At 47.7% G+C, this 18,129-nt stretch overlaps 2 protein-coding genes across 3 annotated transcripts in view; both read right to left on the bottom strand.

The window, feature by feature from the left end:
• Positions 1-364: 364 nt before the first annotated feature.
• Positions 365-8,021, bottom strand: LOC132582724 (calmodulin-1). The gene is made up of 6 exons (XM_060254427.1): positions 7,729-8,021; positions 4,518-4,548; positions 3,322-3,465; positions 2,344-2,450; positions 1,431-1,566; positions 365-1,012 (listed from the first exon to the last, which is right to left on the bottom strand). Exons 1-6 carry the CDS (start codon positions 7,729-7,731, stop codon positions 984-986), a joined length of 450 nt encoding a protein of 149 aa, XP_060110410.1. The 5' UTR covers positions 7,732-8,021; the 3' UTR covers positions 365-983.
• Positions 8,022-13,625: 5,604 nt separating this feature from the next.
• Positions 13,626-18,129, bottom strand: part of SLC3A2 (solute carrier family 3 member 2) — a 40,561-nt gene continuing 36,057 nt past the window's right edge. For both annotated transcript variants that reach the window (XM_060254403.1, XM_060254396.1), the window contains exons 8-10: positions 17,510-17,635; positions 15,796-15,921; positions 13,626-14,491 (exon numbers count right to left, since the gene is read on the bottom strand). In XM_060254403.1, the coding sequence (XP_060110386.1) occupies positions 14,144-14,491; positions 15,796-15,921; positions 17,510-17,635 (600 nt within the window). In that variant the 3' untranslated portion in view covers positions 13,626-14,143. The remainder of the gene's footprint in view (positions 14,492-15,795; positions 15,922-17,509; positions 17,636-18,129) is intronic.

Below are 18,129 nucleotides of genomic sequence, written 5' to 3'. Positions count from 1 at the left end.
CCCCCAGCTCTCCCCATTGTAGCAAAAAAAAAAAAGGTCTCAGATCTCAATCCCTCAGTTGTTGCTTTGAGGGCACCATAAGAGATGCGTGATCCTGTTGTATTCTCCCCCTATCTCCAAAAGACTGAGTTATCATTCTGACACTCCCCCCTCCCCACCAAACCAATTCATGATCTGGAGGGAGTTTAAAGAAAACAGAAATGGAGGTTTGCACAAAGCAGCTGTGAGAAAATCCTTTCCCTTACTGAGCAATGCGACTGAAAACTGGCTAGGAGCTGATCTCCCCCCCCCCCAAACGATTTGTTTCCAAGCTGGTGGTAGAAACCACCCACACCATCACTCAATGAGCACGCTGGCCCCACAGTTTTGAAACACACAGACTTTATTGGAAAAAAAGAGAGAAAAAGAAACCTTACACCACCTGGAATGGAACAGAAGCATTCCCTGAAGCCACTGGGAAGGAAGGGAAGGGGGACATGGCCATTAATTAGGAAGTTAACAGTTACAATATACCCAAGATATGCAGATACTCCCAGGAAGACAACTGCAGTCAGCCGCACATGACAGTCCATGGGATGCAAAGATTACGCGCTGGCTGGGACGTGGCCTTTGAGGAGCAAACAGGCAGGTGCAAGCCAGGGATGGAGCCAATGAGGAGAGAGGGCTCCCCCACCGCTCCCGCCCTCCAGGCTTCCCACTCGCTAGGATCTTAGCACCGCTTCACCCCTTCTCACCTGGATCTCCCCCCGTCCCAGCTGCACCCACCATGGGTGCTAGCATGTAAACATGGCAGGGGGGGCAGAAGGGTTCACATAGTCCTGCGTGGAAGGGGGGGGAGAGAGACATGGCAAAGAATGGCCACAAACCGCTAAAGCGTCGATGGAGCATGAGTGCCACAGACGGGAGGGGCTAGGTGAGATCTCTATGGTAAGCAGTCCTTCCGTTTCTGTACAGGGAAGGGGAGGGAGGGGCAGTCACTCTTCCTATTTGGCAGTCATCATCTGTACAAACTCTGCAGAACCAAAGAGACAGGAAGAGGAAGGAGATCAGGAAGTTTAAAGGCAAGGCAACCTCAGTTAAAGCCCCACCTCTGAAACCCCAGTCATGAATCAGCCATTGTTTAGCAGTTATCTCGAGAAGGCGAGTGGGGACTTGCGTGAGTGTGACAGAAAGACACTAACATGCGTGGCCTTGTCTATATAATCCTGTACCAGCCCTGGAGTTCTAAGAATTTCCATTTTGTTAAAATCCATGCAAGTTCCTGGTCCTCATCGTTTCAGAGTGATCTCTTAAATAATGTGGGCAATTTTTTGTTAAGAGAATTACATTTAAAAACATGGAGGATAAACATATTTGCTGTCTCTACAGGCTTCAGGAAGCTACCCCATCCCACCAGCCTAGCTCCCCAGCTCCCTAAGGGACCCCCTCACCTTCATAATTGACTTGTCCGTCCCCATCTATGTCAGCTTCTCGGATCATCTCATCAACCTCCTCGTCCGTCAGCTTCTCGCCCAGGTTGGTCATGACGTGACGCAGCTCAGCAGCGCTGATATAGCCGTTCCCATCCTTTGGGGCAGAAGAACGAATGGGTGCATTAGAGGAGGAACAGTCCCTTGACTCAAAAGCCAGAAAGCACCAAATATACCAGCGCTGTATTGTCAAATAATTCATCCATCGAGTTTAGTATGATGTAATGTGATTGGCAAACCTCTCAACACCTGGTATTCATCTCCCTGTAACTGGAGATGAAAGAGATGGGATCTGGGACCATCTGCAGGCAAAGCAGATACTTCACCATAAAATCACAATCCAGCCACACAGTGAGAACAGATGCAGGTGCCTTAACACTTGGGAATATCTTCTTTGGGGCTCTCACACAGCAGGCTAAATCATGTAGTTACATGAGCAACAGGTACTCATAGGGGTGGACCTTTCCTCACCTTCCCCCCCTGCAGCCATCTCCAACCTGCAAAGACACCACGGAGGGCTGCAGAGCCTCTGTGAACAAAAAAACACGTACGGGAGCAGGGGCAGCCGTGAGAAGGGGAAAATTCAGGCAAAATCACCTTCACCTCAGTCTTGCACCAAAGCATCCTCTGCTCAAGCAAACAGAGGCTCAAATAGAAGAGGCTGGTGGGCTTGGTTTTATATCAAGCCTCAACAGTAATAAGGAAGTGGAAGATAGAGATGTCCCACCAAAGTTTAACTTCAGCAAAAGCCAAATTGTAGAACCTGTTAAGCATAGTCAGATTTGTTTTGTCTCAGAGCCAGTGAGTGGCTTTAAACCGCACTGCCTTTGAAGATACGGAGAAGTGTGTTCCCACAAAATAAAGCACCTGTTACCTTGTCAAAGACCCGGAAGGCCTCACGGATCTCTTCCTCGCTGTCTGTGTCCTTCATCTTCCGGGCCATCATAGTGAGGAATTCTGGGAAGTCAATGGTGCCATTCCCTGGGGGAAGGAGCCGCTCTTTAGTGTAGTGCCCAAAGTGTACCACTGAGACCATTCACAAAGCAACAGGGCACTTGCCAGTCTGCCTGCCATTCAGCAGGAGAAGCACCCCTCACGAAATTACACATATTAACTTCTGTTCCCGGCAGCGTTGAACAGCATCCCAGAAGCAGGGAGAGTCCAACAAGTGGCCTGAAGGGAGAAGGACAGGAGCAAGGCCTACAGAAGGGGCTGGAAGACATTTAACTGGATGGCAATGCTCTATTTATTGTATCCAGGTAGTTGTGAGATGTAATGCTGGCAGATTAGCCTACAACAGCCCACTGCCCTACACTTGGTTCATCTCAAATACAAAGGTTAACTGAGTTCACCCTGACAAAAGACAAAACAGTTGCAAGGAGGCAGGAGGAATTAGTCTGCAGAACTTTTGGTGCATCCTACAACAAAGCGAGGTTCTTCTCCTGTTGGATCCCACCCATTAACTGAGGAGGGGGCCCACTGATTCAGGGTAAGGCATCCCACTGCTGCCCTTGCTTCAACAGATTTCAGAGAGGAAACTCAGTCTTTGCTTTCAACTGCAAACTCACAGCCTTGGGAAGACTGATGGGTCACCAAATGCCCACCTGTGGTTTAGGCTTAAGACTGCAAATCCCAGAGCCAAGCCCATCTGCTCATGTGCAATGCGTTACTTCCCAGGATTTTTAGCAGAGCAGGCCATAAGCATAAGATGAATTGGATGCTCTGCCACTCATATTCACGTGGGAAGCAAATCAGTCTTGCCAAATACGGGATATCGAGTTGCTGCCCCATTCTCGTTTCCTTTTCAGCCCCGAAAGAGCCTCTTGCCCAGACCCACCACTGCCCTACTCACCATCCGCATCCACCTCGTTGATCATGTCTTGTAATTCAGCCTCTGTGGGGTTCTGCCCCAGAGAGCGCATGACAGTGCCAAGTTCTTTGGTGGTGATAGTGCCGTCGCCATCCTTGTCGAAGAGGGAGAAGGCCTCCTTGAACTCTGAGAAATGGATGGAGACAACAGAGGAGATTCAATTTTCCCTAGGGCATTCTCCCATGTGCTGGTCCAGTTGGTAGAGACTGTCTGACCACATCAGCCCTGGAAGTCCCTGGGCCCAAATTTGAATTGCATTCTGTGGGTTACACAGCCACCATCTTAGTGGTAGCTTAGTAGGCAAGCACCTCTGTTCTTTGGAGAATATTCAGTCTTGGTCATCTCCAGTAAAAGGATCTCAGGTAGTGAGTCTTTGTCTGAGACTTCCAAACCAGCATCGGAGTAGGCAATTCTGATTAGATGGACCAGGGAACTGATCAGTGAAGGCAAGTTCATTGTCTTGAGAAGCATGCCTGTTCAACTAGAATATCCTCCTTCTCACAAGGGACACTAGGCAGTGTGGTACACATGAAGCTGCTTCATCCTGGATCAGATCACTGGTCTCTCAAGGTCGGTATCGTTTCCTATGACTGGCAGCAGCTCTCCAACATCACGGGTGGGAACGTCTTTTAGATCAGCTCCTACCTGATCTTTTGTACTGGAGGTGCCAAAGACTGAGTTGTGCTGTATTTATTTTATTTTATGCAAAGCAGATGGCCAACTGCTAAGCCACAGCCCCTTCTTGCTTTCATGTACCATCATGTATCCACATGCCTTTACTAGAGGATAGTACGGCCTGGTGGGGTTCAAATCCTTGTGAGAACTAAGACACTTACTGGGCAGCCTTGACTCAGACATCTCTCAGCCTCGCTGTATGGCTGAAATGTGGTAACACCAAACTGAGAAAGCGCAAACTGGAAGAAGCCAGTGGCTACTCTACTGGTTCTAAAACCTATTTTTGCATATGCAGGAATACATCTTTCTGTTTGGCACAGAAAGGGAGCCGACGCTGAGAGCAAGGGCGTCCGCACACACAGCTACGGCCAGGCTCTCCCACTACCCCGGGGTCACAGTGGGGCTCAAAACAAGCCCTGCTCTTCTGATGCCAGCCCGTTTGTCACGCCCACTCTTTGCACACACTGCGTCATCATTTCTATCACCAGGAGACAAATTCTCACCTGCAATCTGCTCCTCTGTCAGCTGGTCGGCCTGCAGGGAAAAAGGAGGACAGCAAGAAGGAATGGAGGGTTATGGCTCCAGCCTCACCCCTATCCTCCCTCCAGGGTTGATGCAACTGTAACTAGCACCTCTTCCTCAGGTCCCCGTTTACACACATAACTGCAAGGACTTCACTGCATGGAAAAACCTCCTCCCTCCCTCCATCTCCAATCACCCACCCTCACCTTATTTCACAGCAGCCACTCCTCCAGCTTCCAGACATGCATCTCTTTAGACCCCAAATGGATCCCACAGGTCCCCAAACCCTCCCCTAGGAACACGGACATCAACCGTCCCAAGATCCCATGCCGAGAACCCACTTTAGATACCTTAGCACTGTGCTATTTATATCCATCATACTTTACTGCTTAATAGGCAGACAGGTCTCTGCCCCAAGAACTCTACAAACTAAATTGTGGCACTGGAAGGAGATGATATAGAAAAGAGAGTTCCTGGAGACTTGTTCTCTCATTCCCCACATTCGTGCATGGCTGTCATCATCAACACCCACCACGTACACAATACATCCCCCTTTGATTGCTCTCCTCTTGAATCACTTCCTAATCCTCCCCCAAGGAGGTTTCTCTTTCCCAGTACCCTAAGCCTTATCCCTCTCCATCACTTTTTCCATAACAGAAGGGCAGAGAGAAAACAGCACTCCAGCCCCTGCCCACCTCCCCCCCACCCTCGGCAAACTTGCAATCTGCTTCTCCTTAAGAGAAGGCCTTCCCCCACTCAGAGGCCTCCCTCCCCTCCCAGCTTTTTGCCTAAAGCCTAACCCTCCTCTCCAACACTGCCCTGCTGGCTTATACCATACCCCATTATCCGCACCAATGTCTGAGCTAGCATCCTCACATAGGGGAAGAGATATCAATCCAATTTTAAACAGAGTCCCCAGTCACATCCCTTTCTCCCAGGCCCCCAACATGCATGCGTGTGTCAAGCGCCATCATGTCAGTTACAACTTATGGTGACGTTACATATATTATTGACCTCCAAAACATTCTATACAGGTCTTGCAAACTGAGGGCCATAGCTGCCTTGAGTCAGTCCATCCATCTCACATCAGGTCGTCCTCTCTTCCTGCTGCCTTCAACTTTTCCAAGCACTGTTGTCTTTTCCGGTGACTCTTGCCTTCTCGTAATGTGACCAAGCATGATAGCCTCACTTCAGTCACTGCAACTTCTAGGGAGAGGTCAGGCTTGATTTGATCTAGAATCCACTGATTTGTCTTTTTGGTGGTTCATGGCATGCGTAAAACTCTCCTCCAACACCGCTTTTCAAATGAATCAACTTTCTTCCTGTCGGCTTTCTTCCCTGTCTCACTTTCACACCCATACATATACAGCGTGATCAGGGTTGCCAGTGACACATCCCTTTACTTAAAGAATCTTTTCCAGCACCTTCACGGCTGTCCTTCTCAGACTGTCTCCTTTTGGTTTCAGGAATGCAGTCTCCCTCTTGGTTGAAGATGGAGCCAAGGAACAGAAAACCTCTAACAATTTCAAACGTGTTCAATCTCAACTTTAAAAGTTGTGTAATTCCCCAGAGGTCATTACTTTTGTTTTCTTGATGTCCAGCTGTAATCTTGCTTTGGCATTTTCTGCTTTAAGTGTCATCAACAGTTGATTTAAGCCTTCACTCTTTTCTGCCAGTAACGTGGTGTTGTCTGCATATTTCATTGTTAGTGTTCCTTCCACCAATTTTCACCCCATGTTCTTCAAAATCTGATCCACATTTCTTTACAACAGGTTGCTCCCAACATACACATTCTCTAAGAGTAATGCCTTCCAATACACACCCCTTTCACCTCTCTACAGCTTTCCTTTCTCATGGTTCAACAGTTTTCTTAACCCCTCTCCAAGAAGATGCTTGTCACCTTCCTTCTCTAATACAAGCGCACCATAACTTGTACTCACTCCCCTCCCCTTATTTCTCAATCCCCCAAGCAAGATTTTTGAAGAAAATTGTTCATTTCATTAAGAGCTTCCTCTCACTTTCTCACCATTCCTCCTCTGTAGACCAAATCTCTCTGAAGTTTTAATAGGCCCACAGATTTTACACCAGGCACCCCACTTATTATTAGCTCTACTTCCTTCCTTCCCCAAGTCCTCCTCCTCTTCCATGCCAATTTGAGGCTTTCCTCCCACTCCATCACTCCCCCACTTTGATCTATCTCCCATCCATGTGATGTAGCTGGGAGGTGGGGAGGATGTCATAAGATCTGGTTCCACCACCCAGCTTTTATTAAGTCTCCCAACTCCAGGCACCCACCCACCCTCACTCAGGGAAGCTTCAAGGTCTCCCAGCCCCTCTTCATCACCCCCATCTATAGTTATCCACTTTAGCAGCTCCCCCACCATCTACTGCTAGCCCCCTCCCAACTCCAATCCCCCCCATTTGTAGAGAGATTTCAGAAATTCTTCCACTCACCCCATTTTCCCATCTCATATTTATTCCTTTAGGGGAAAGACCCCATTTTCCATAACCATGAACCTATTAATCAAGCCGTCCCTGGCTCCTTTCCTGCATTGGAAGCAGGAAATTTGGAGCAAGCCACGCACTCTATTTTGCTCCCAGCCACCTCTGAACTGGAGAGTCATGAATAGGGCTTTTCCTTGCCATCTTTTAAATCTCCCCCCCCCCAAAAAATACATTAAAAAGGGTAAAGGTATGGGTAGGAGCCCCTTTACCATCTAAACTGAAAGTATGTATGCATACATACATACACACTTTCAGTTTAGATGGTAAAGGGGCTCCTACCCATCCCATTTGTGAACCCCCTATCATATTAGACCCCCCATTTCGGAAATCCTCACAAACCACCCCTCCTTGGGGAAGGGATCGGTTTTTTTGTAGCACGAAGCCCTTTACATATTAGGCCACACCCCGCTGATGTAGCCAATCCTCCAAGATTTTCGTACAGGGGTCTACTGTAAGCTCTTGGAGGATAGGCTACATCAGGGAGGTGTGGCCTAATATGCAAAGGAGTTCCTGCTACAAAAAAGCCCTGGGGGTAAACCCCAGGCTCCCCTCAGCAACATCACCCGCACGCCTGCCCCATTTAAGACCCCTCACTAGGGGCCCCCGCCCTATTTAAGACCCCCTCCCCAATACCAACTCCACCCTTGGGGGGGTAAAATGCAGACTCTTCCTCTCCCGAGCTCTCACCATGGTAACGGGGGGGAGGGGACCAGGCGTTGCGACCTTTCAGCTCTTGGCCGGTGTCCGTCTCCTTCCGCCTCGGGCTAAGTCGCCGCCCCCTCCCCGCTCTTCTCACGCCCAACAGCAGGACGCGAACGTTTGTCGACCTCACGCCCTCGCGTGCGTATCCCTCCGCCCCCGCAAACGAGTCCCGACACCCGGCCGCAGCATTAAAATAAATGGGGAGGAGGCGGAGAGACAATCTGTAGAAGCAGCAGTAGTAGCAGGTCGTGGCCGCCGCGCCCTTTAAATAACGTCTGGTCCCGCCCCTGCCCCGTCACGTGGGCTTGCCAGCAGTCGTCCCATTGGTCGAGCCTCACCTGCATTGCGTCAGGGGAGGCTGCTTAAAGGGGAAGACGCGCGGATGGGAGGGGGAGTAGGTGGGCCGACACAAAATTGGAAGGTTAAAAAATGAAGGCAGGGGGAAAGGACCGTAAACTGAAGAAAATCCTGTCTGCTTTTTCACATTTAAAGGGGATGTTGGAGTTAAAATGGAACCGGCAGGAAGGAGGAGAGAAAAATACCAATTAAAGGGGATGACCAGGTGTGAAAATCTGGGGGTGGGATTTAGAAGTATTCCAACTCTTGACATTTAATAAATGGAGGAATAATACGAGGTTCATGTAGCACTGGCCTTCAGAATACGTTTGAAAATAATTCCTTTTTAATCCTGATGATTTAAGAGTCTGCCCCATATACAGGGCAAATAAAGTCCCAAAAAGATCTTGAATTACATTAAGAGGAGGGGCTGTGGCTCAGTGGTGGAGCATCTGCTTGGCATGCAGAAGGTCCCAGCATCTCCAGTTAAAAAGGACCAGGTTGTAGGTGATGTGAGAAACCTTATCCTGAGACCTTGGGGGGCTGCTGCCAATCTGAGTAGACAATACTGGCCTTGATGAACAAATGGGCTAATTCAGTATAGGTATGGCTTTTTTTGTAACAGGAATCCTTTGCATATTAGACTACACCCCTCTTATGTAGCCAATCCTCCAAGAGCTTATAGGGCTGTTCTTACAGGGCTTACTGTAAACTCTTGAAGGATTGGCTACATCAGGGGTGTGTGGCCCAATATGCAAAGGAGTTCCTGCTACAAAAACCGTGTGTTCAAGAGCACTAAATTAATAAGCTAGCTGTGCTATAACTGAAACAATATGCTATTAAGTCTGCAGTCCCATACACTAAGCTAGTAGAAAGCCCTGCTGTATTACGATTGCATGAGAACTTGTTTACGATTGCCTGGGAAATGGCTGTTTGTAAGATAAAGACCCAGGGGTGTATTCACCATGACCTTAAAAAATAAGCAAACACCTTTTGGTAGCAAAATACCCCAAACCTCAAAAGTACTCAAATTTGGCTGCTATGGAACTAATGCTAAGTAGGACAATCTATTTGGGAGCAATTGGGAGGAACAAATCACCAGGAGTAGATGGGATATCAATAGACCTAATCCAAGTCACAGAAATGGAGTCCATCAAAACCTTAACAGGAAAATGCCAACAAATATGGAAAAACAAAACAATGGCCCACACACCCAAAACAATCTACATTCCAGTTCCAAAAAAGGAAGCAACAAAGGCTGTGATCGCACACACTAAATATTGCTTTCAACTTTCAATGCACTTTCCAACTGGATTTTACTGTATGAATTAGCAAAATTCACACAGGAAAGTGGATTGAAAGTGCATTATTTAGTGGGTGTGAATGCAACCAACTTTTGGACCATTGCAGAGATTTCTCATGCAAGTAAAGCGATGCTCAAAATCTTACAACAGAGACTTTTTAACCATACATGGAATGAGAAATGCTGATGTTCAGAAAAGGAAGCTGGATTCAGAAAAGGAAGAGGCACTAGAGATCATATTGCAAATTTACATTGGTTACCAAAACATACATGAGATGGGTCATCAGCTTGTTTCATAGATTAGAGCAAAGCTTTTGACTGTGTGGATCACCAAAAAAAAAAAAGCAACTGTTGTTACTTTAAAAGAAATGGGTGGGCCACCCACGACATCTTATTGTTTGATGTCCAGAATATAAATTGTGCAGGAGGCTACCTTTAGGACAGAATATTGGGGTAGGGTGGGGGATAAGATTGGCAAAAAGTGTCAGACAAGGATGTATTTTATCTCCTATCTCTTCACTCTGTATACAGAACACATCATAAAGCAGGACTAGATTTAGATGAAGATGGAGGGAAAATTGATGGAAGAAACATTAACAATTGGAGATATGCAGACTTTTTTTTTTATTTCATGGGTTTTCTATCTCACCCTCCCCCACAAATGGGCTCAGGGCAAGTTACAACGAAGGGATGAAATAATAGAAAATAATTCCAATAAAAATCTGAACAAATTAATTAATAAATGATGGCGGCCCAATAAAATCCTCCAAAGCTGGGTTTACGCTGCTTGCAAGCTCAGATACTAGCATATTGACAAGGTGGAACCAGCCCACCACCCATGGCCCAGATAATATAATACTCAGCCACAGGATGGTTGGAGCAGGGGAGACCAATAGGATATTGACGCTAACCACCTCAGCACCACATTACCAGCAGAAAGTAGGGCTTGAAGCGACTTCTGATGACCAGGGCATTTTTTTTTTTAGCAGGGACGGAGTTCTGGCTGGCTTGATGTCAGGGGTGTGTGGCCTAATATGCAAATGAGTTCCTCCTGGGCTTTTTCTACAAAAAACCCTGTGCACAACAATGATGATGTCAGGGGGTGTGGTCTAATATGCAAATGAGTTCATACTGGGCTTTTTCTGCAAGCCACCCCCCACACACACACACACTGATGACAGTTAAGGCAGAAAGCGCCAAGCAGAATTGTAGATGAACATCAAGAAGACAAAAGTAATGACTGCTGGGAAATTAAACAACTTTTAAGGTTGACAATGAAGAAATTGAAATTGTTCAAGATTTTCTTTTCCTTGGCCCCATCATCAACCCAGTTTCATGAGCCCTGATGAGGAGGAGCTGGAAGGGTTAACAGACCTGGAAGAGTTGCCAGTCAGTTCCTCAGCTGAACAAACAGCAGCCGGCCCATCAATCACTCTCCAGGCACCAGTGTCAGCTGTTGACGATCAATCTCCTCCAAGCTCTCCTCCTCCCATCTCAAGAGTTCGAAGCAGGCTCCGGAAAGAACTTTCAGAGCGAAGACATGAGGCACATCGATGCTTCAGATCTCTCAGCCCTGAGTTCTAGCAGAGTCACTGACACCCAGGGAGCAGGCTGATTGAGACTCCCATATAGCTCCCACGCAGGACCTGGTAACCTTGTGGAAGCAACAAGTCTATTCTCTGGCTTGCATCCACACTCCTTCCTGATCCTGACTTGCTTGATTTCCTTGGCACCCTGACCTTTTGGCTTTTGGACATTTGACTTCTGATTCCGGTTTGTGATTCTGCATTGGTGATTTAGCTCCTGCTTGACTTCCTGGACTTTGACCTTGGACTGGCTTTGGACTCCTGCCTGCCTGTTCCCTGAGAATGTGACACCCAGAGGGCAACATAGGGTTAGCAACTCTTGGTTGGAGAAATTCCTGGGGACTGAGGGGGCTGGAGCCTCGGGAGGGCCCCTCAGCAGGATATAATGCCATAGAATCTGCCCCAACCCCAAAGCAGCCATTTTCTCCCAAGGACCTAATCCATGTCTGCTGGAGGTTAGTTGCAATTCCAAGAGATCTCCAGGCCCCATCTGGAGGCTAAGACAACCAAAAACAAACCGTGAACAAAACACTATGAATGACAATAACGTTAGTGTAACAAATTCATAGGAAATTAATAAAAATTCCTGATATATCTTCTATTGATTTCTCCTTGCATTTTGGAAATGGATGGGCTTTATTGATATACTAGTAATAAGGCCCATTGTGAAGAAAAATACAACAGGCTCTAGAAAGAGGCTCTGGGTGAGTGCCCCCCACCCTTGCTGAAGGCATGCACTTCCCCCCCACACACACACACACCTGAAGGGGAGCTGATGTCTGTCATCTGAAGAGCAGTTGTAATTCTGAATGATCTCCAGCCCTCACCTAGAGATTGGCAACAGTGGTTCTCCAGGAGGAAATGCCATTGTATCTGTCTGAGGTCTCATCCCTCCAATCTCCAGGAATTTCCTAACCTGGAGTTGGCAACCGTATCTCCTTCCCTTCTTCTGTCCCTCTTTCAGCTTTCCATTGCCTTCCCCCTCCCTGCAGCTTCTACATAGGAAAAGGACAATCTTTCTTCACACTGGTGGGAGGAAAGGTGAAAACAGCTTACAATTCTCTCTCCCCACTTTGATCTGCACAACCTTGTAAATTAGGTTAGGCGAAAGTCTGTGACTGGCCCAAAATCACCCAGTCAGCTTCCACAGCAAAAACCTGGGTCTGGCAGACCCCGCTCTGAAGCCTCCCCCCACCCCAACTTTGGCTTTCACTCACCTCTTCACCAATGTTCCCTCTAAGCTGCAGAGTCTTGTGAGCAAAAATTCTACTTTGTGAGCTACTAGCATTAAAGTTATGAACTACTGCATATTGTGCTTTGGGGCCATTTTTCCTGAGCTAAGACAAAAAGGTGTGAGCTGGCGGCTAAAAATCTGTGAGCTAGCTCATGCTAACTCAGCTTAGAGTTTGAGCAGGAATGCACAGGAACGCAGTTCCGGCTGACCTGGCATCAGGGAGTGTGGCCTAATATGCAAATGAGCTCATTTTGGGCTTTTCCTACAAAAAAGTCCTGTGTGAACCAATGGTAACATAAGGGGTGTGTCCTAATATGCAAATTAGTTCCTGCTGGGATTTTTCTACAAAAAAGCCCTGGAGGGAACATTGCTCCTCACCCTTGCTGTCTTCCCAAGTGTCTCTCCCTCTCCAGAATATCTTTTTTTTCTTTTTAACCACCACAACTGTCAAAACCCAACTCCCCCTTCAGAACTTTGTGGCCGTGTTCCAACCAATAGAGCTAGGAAAAGAGCTGTCAATCATAGCCACTCTTTTCTTTCTGCCCTTCTTCAAACGATTCTGCCGTTTTGCAAAATCACCCTTTTGTTTTAGTCTGTCACAGTTATACTATCATTATTCTCATTCATAGTTTCCCAGACTGCCCCCCCCACCTGTGCCCCGAGCGTCCCTGCACCATGGGGGTCTTTAAATAGGGGGGGAACTGGGGCTGTTTCTGCTGCCTTCTTGCTAAGTAGCCAGGGGGCAGAAGGCCAATCTGCCTCCTCCCATTTTAAGACCCCCGCCGATCAGCTGATACAAGGGGAGGCAGCTTCGGAGTGAGGCCGCACTGCCTGTTGTCCACCCGGGAGGGCAGGGGTGGTGCGGCACCTCTGCCTTGCTCTGCAACCCAGTTGCTAGCAGGCCACAGACTAGGACCAGTCCACGGCCCAGTGGTTGGGGACCCCTGGTCTAATCCACCTGAAGACCTGCAACCCTAGAGGAATTAGGCAGGGTACCAAGCCCACCACCCTCTTTCAGGTAGTGCAGAAAATCCCTGTGGAGCTGTCTGAAGTTTTCCTTTTAATATGCAGAAGCTTTCTGCCCTCGCACAGCTGGCATGCCTCCATCTGTTAAAAAAACCCAGGTTCCCAAGGCTGCACCAATTCTTTGCTCCATTCCAAATTCCACACTGATGCAGCAGGATCAGAGAATACACACAGATCAGGCATCAGGCCAGGCCAGAAAACAGTTCATCCTTCCTTAGAGGCAGTTCTCCTCCCATCACTCTCCAAATAACACTTATTTCTAGACTTTAAAATGATCCTTCTCCCTCCTATTTAGGAGATGCTAAGGAGGCAGCCCAATCCAGCTACAGGATCAAAACAGAAGGCAAAGTACAATGCCTGAGCTCAGTTTAAAATGACAACAACCAGAAGTCAGAAATGCAAAGATAAAAGTTTATTAATTTACTCCATGTCAATCTCCAACACTTTCGGGAAAGTGGGGGGGTATACAAAACAACAGACTGAACACTATTGCATAAAGTACACAGACCTGAAAGGGGAGAGGAGCTCGTGAACTGAATAAAAACCAAGCTGCTATCATCACCCCTCCCTGGGCCAAGGACATGTGACACACACAAAAATAACCAAGGAATTGACCCCCAGATGATCTCCACTGTCCCCTCCCAACTCTCTCTCTCAATCACACACACAAGCACACATCAGTAGTAGAATTATTTTAGAATGACACATGTTAAGAGAGCATCTTTCTCCCACATATTAGCCATTTGAGGAATGTACAAAACCAGGGGATGTGGGTGGGGAGAGAAAAGACAGTTAAGTTCAGACAGACTGTTGTTGAAGCTATATCCTTAAGGTCTCAGTGCTGCCCCACTAAGGATAATAGCTTAACCCACCTTCTGCTCCCCTCCCCCAGAACAAGAGGTGTCTGGTGTCAAACTAGGCCACATAAGGGAAACTAAGTAACAGCCCTTCTGAGGGACCCAAACTGAGCTCTGCCAAACTGAGCTGCTGTTTCAGCTCCCGATGCGGGAGGGTGCTGAGCTCTGCTGTGGCTTCCGTGGGCAGCAGATGGTGTGTGAGGGAGACTGTGGCGGGTTTGATATCGAAATTGAGCACCACCAGGTAGCGCTTGTTCTGATCCCAGACACGTAGGTAAGCGAAGACACTCGGTGCAGAGGAGCCAGCTGTCCAGAAATCACCATGAAGAAGGGAGCGCTCTTTCCCACGCAGCTCACTCAAGTCCCGGAAGAGCTTCAAGATGGAAGATTCATCTCCACTCTGAGACTATGGGCAGAGAAATAAGCAAGGAGCGGCGGGGGGAGAGAGGGAAAAAGCCATTCAGGTAAATATTTCTAGAATGTTCCAGCAGAGCAGATCCTAGGGTCAGACAGGAAGGCCCAAGACCCACCCAGTATACCATTTTAAGTGCCGCCAACAAAGGGGGGGGGTGTATTAATGTAATACAGATTGACACCAGCAATGTTCCTTCTAAGCTATGGAGTCTGGTGAGCAAAAATTCTACTTTGTGAGCTACTGGCATTAAAGTTGTGAAATACTGCATAAATTAAAATGCATCAAAATGGCTCTGGGGCCATTTTTCCTGAGCTGAGACAAAAATGTGTGAGCTGGAGGCTAAAAAATTGTGAGCTAGCTCACACTAACCCAGCTTAGAGGGAACATTGGACACCAGATACTGGGCCAAAGCAAGAAATGGCTCTCCAAGAGCAGTCAGGCAAGTGGGCCCAAGATGACATTTGCTAATGCGTTATGCCCTGCTTGCAAGACTCCCAGGGACCCTTGGCTGGCAGACGTCTGGACAAAACATCTCTTTGGTTGGATTCAACATGGTAATTCTGAGGAGCAGAGAGTTCTTATCACTTCTGCTCCTCTCAGGTATCTCTCAGTCTAATAAATCTGGCAGCCCACTATAGCTCAGCCATTCTTTCATGTTAAAAGAAGTGTCCACTGCTTGCATTTTGGAACAAAACCACTATTCCAGGTGTAATTTTTTTGACTAGGAATAAGCAAAAAAGCTAACCGCCAAAATGACTAAGAATGATGTTTACTATAAGTTGAAGAATAAAGTGATAATGTATGAAAATACTCTATGTGAAATGATTTCAAAAGTGCAAATTACATATCAATCACAAAGGCTTCCTCTTATTGTATTTTTTGTAATTTGTTGATTGGCAAGAGCCGCATCCAGAGCACTGACTCATTCAGAGATGCAACAGGTAACCTCCCAATCTACATGGTTCATTTTTATCCCAGACTTCTCTATAGGAGCTCATGCAGCATACATGGTTCTCCTTCCTCTATTTTATCCTCACAGAAACCCTGGAAGATCAAAGAAGCCGAGAGAAAGGGACTAGTTCGAGATTACTTAGTGAGTTTCATGAGTCTTCCAAATATTGGTAAGCCAGAGTTTTTGGGAGCTTCTGGGATTGCTCTTTGTACACTCACATTTCTTTCTTCACATAGGCAATGACCAGCGCACCATTTTAACCTCTTGCCTGCCACCCCTCTAACGTTAACAGCTCAATCGTCTCCCCTGCCCCCAACCGCAACAACTCATGACTCCAGCTCACCTTTACGGTGACATTGCTCTCTGCAGCACTCTGTTGTTGTTGTTGGTCACTCAGCTGTGGAACCTTGGAGAACCCAAAATTTATGGTATCGTCCCACTGCATGCGAACAAGCGTGGACTCTGCAGGCTGGAAAGAAGAAGCTGCCAGTTACAGCACATGACGTGGAAGCACGAATGAAGTCCCAAAATAAGCAATCCCCCCACCTCAAAGTAGCACACCATAGCAAGAAAACTCACACACCTCTGACCAAAGTCTAAGAAACAGATTAAGTAGCATTTGATCAGTTTGCTATTTGGATCTCATCCCATCCCGTGAGTACTTGCAAAGATGGTTGAAATTTTACATTTTGTGCAAGAAAGTGGGGAGGAGGGGAAGGAACAAGGGAAGACGCAGGGCTCTTTGAACATGTCCGTTTTTATTTTATTTTGGATATTTTTTCATTCCTTTGTTGACTTGAGAAGTCACTACTGACAAGATGGGTTGTGTGTGTGTGTGTGTGTGTGTGTGTGTCTGCACGCGAAGTGCTGTTAAGTCTCTTCTCACTTACGGAGACCTTTTGAATGATCTCCAAAACATCCACTCCTATTTGCTCGCTCTAGTGGTCAATTTGATACTACGTCACTGTACAGCAGGCATAAAAACCTCCAGTTTTGCTCACTCTAGTGGTCAATGTGATATTACATCATCTTGCCAACTGAGGGCTGTGTCTTCTTTGAATGAGTCAATCCATCTCATGGTACAGAAGAGATGGTATGCATTTTTTAAAAAAATTAAGTCTCTCTTAAGTGGGTGCCCAATTCTGCACATCTCTGGATTGGCCGGTGGTGGGAGCTCAAACCCTTCTGGAAGCCAGCTGGGCCTTCTGGCCTAGAAGCAAACTTCCCTCAAGCACCAGACAGGAAAGCAAGCTGCAGCTAACTGAACATATGTCCTGCACATGGTCAGAGGCACTCTTGCTACCAGGGCTGGCGTGTGGGAGAATGTAGGGTAGGCGCCGGCTTCGGCGCTACCCTGCATGGGGGTGCCACAAGGTGCTCCCTTACCCGCTCAGAGCACTCCTTCAACCCTGCCGACCCTTGAAGGCAGATTGGAGGAGCGTTTTGCCCCTGCAGAAAGCTTAGAGCGCTGTTTTAGTGGCGCCGATCTCTTTTGAGTTGAAAGCAGCTGAGCAGCACCTTTGGGTGGTGCCACTTGGCCACTTTCAACCCAAAAGTGACAAGCGCTGCTAAAATAGCACACTGAATGTACTGCAGGGGGAAAGTGGCGGTGCGGCAGCACTGTTGTATACCACCAGTCGCTCTCTCCTCCCTGCTGCCCTGCACGATGACGTCACTTTTGGTGACGACATCATGCCGCGCACACGGTATCAGCTCCATAGAGGGAGCTTGTGGGGGGAGGGTGTGGCGCAGGGGGCTGCCTCCAGCAGCAGAACCGCTAGCGCCGCCCCTACTTGCTACGCATCCTCCAGGGTCAAGTCTCCACATTCCAAAGAACAAAGCGGAGCTTTTGCGTCTTTTCTCCATGCAGAGCATGGCACGCTGGGAATTACAGCTTTCATTAAAGAACAGCCTATTTGAACTCCTCGTGGCTTCAACAAAAAGAAATGGGTGGGAGGAGGTGCGAGAATGCTGGGCCAAAGCAAAATGATCACTCGCTGCCTTCCTGACACAACACCCAAAGTCATCCCAAGCCCTTCTCTTATCAGTCTGCTTACCCGGCCTGGCAAGTCCCGCAGCCCGATCTCATCGCCAAAGTCGGTGAAGGGAGTCCCCGGCAGCGTGTAGACAAGCATGTGGTACAGGCGGAGAAGGTGTTCCCCCACAAGCCCGGCTCTGCCCACCTGCAACACAACAGCCACAGAATTAAAAACCAAAAAACTAGAACAGGCAAGCAGAGAGAGAGAGAGATTTCTGTCAGGGCCAGCCTCAGGCAGTGTCGAAGAGCCTGTTAAGAACTTTGGCTCGCTCAAAATGGATTCTGTTTCGGAGCACTTGGGTCAGGCTGTTGGGCAGCCTGCTTGTTCAGTTTTTTCTCTAGAGACTCAACTTGCACTGCTGGGAAGTGGGCACAGAAGCAATAAACACCAGTTGGGCCTTGTCTTCTCTTTGCTCTTATCTACCCTGCACATTCCATTCAATTAGCTTCCTGGGAGGAGGTGAAGTTGTTGGCTGCAGGCAACTCTTCTGCCCTCTCACATGGACAGAGGCAAGTATGGTCAATCATTGGCTAATCCGTTTGACCCATGGAAATTGCTTAGAGCCCTGATTGGTGCAAAGGCTTGGCAACACTTGGGACTCTTAGCAATAAAGGAAGCATCCAAAAACCTATTCTTTA

This window comes from Heteronotia binoei, chromosome 1 (genome assembly GCF_032191835.1).
Source record: "Heteronotia binoei isolate CCM8104 ecotype False Entrance Well chromosome 1, APGP_CSIRO_Hbin_v1, whole genome shotgun sequence".
Lineage (NCBI taxonomy): Eukaryota > Metazoa > Chordata > Lepidosauria > Squamata > Gekkonidae > Heteronotia > Heteronotia binoei.
The sequence above is the reverse complement of the archived record's forward strand: the minus strand, read 5'-3'. Positions and strand labels throughout refer to the sequence as shown.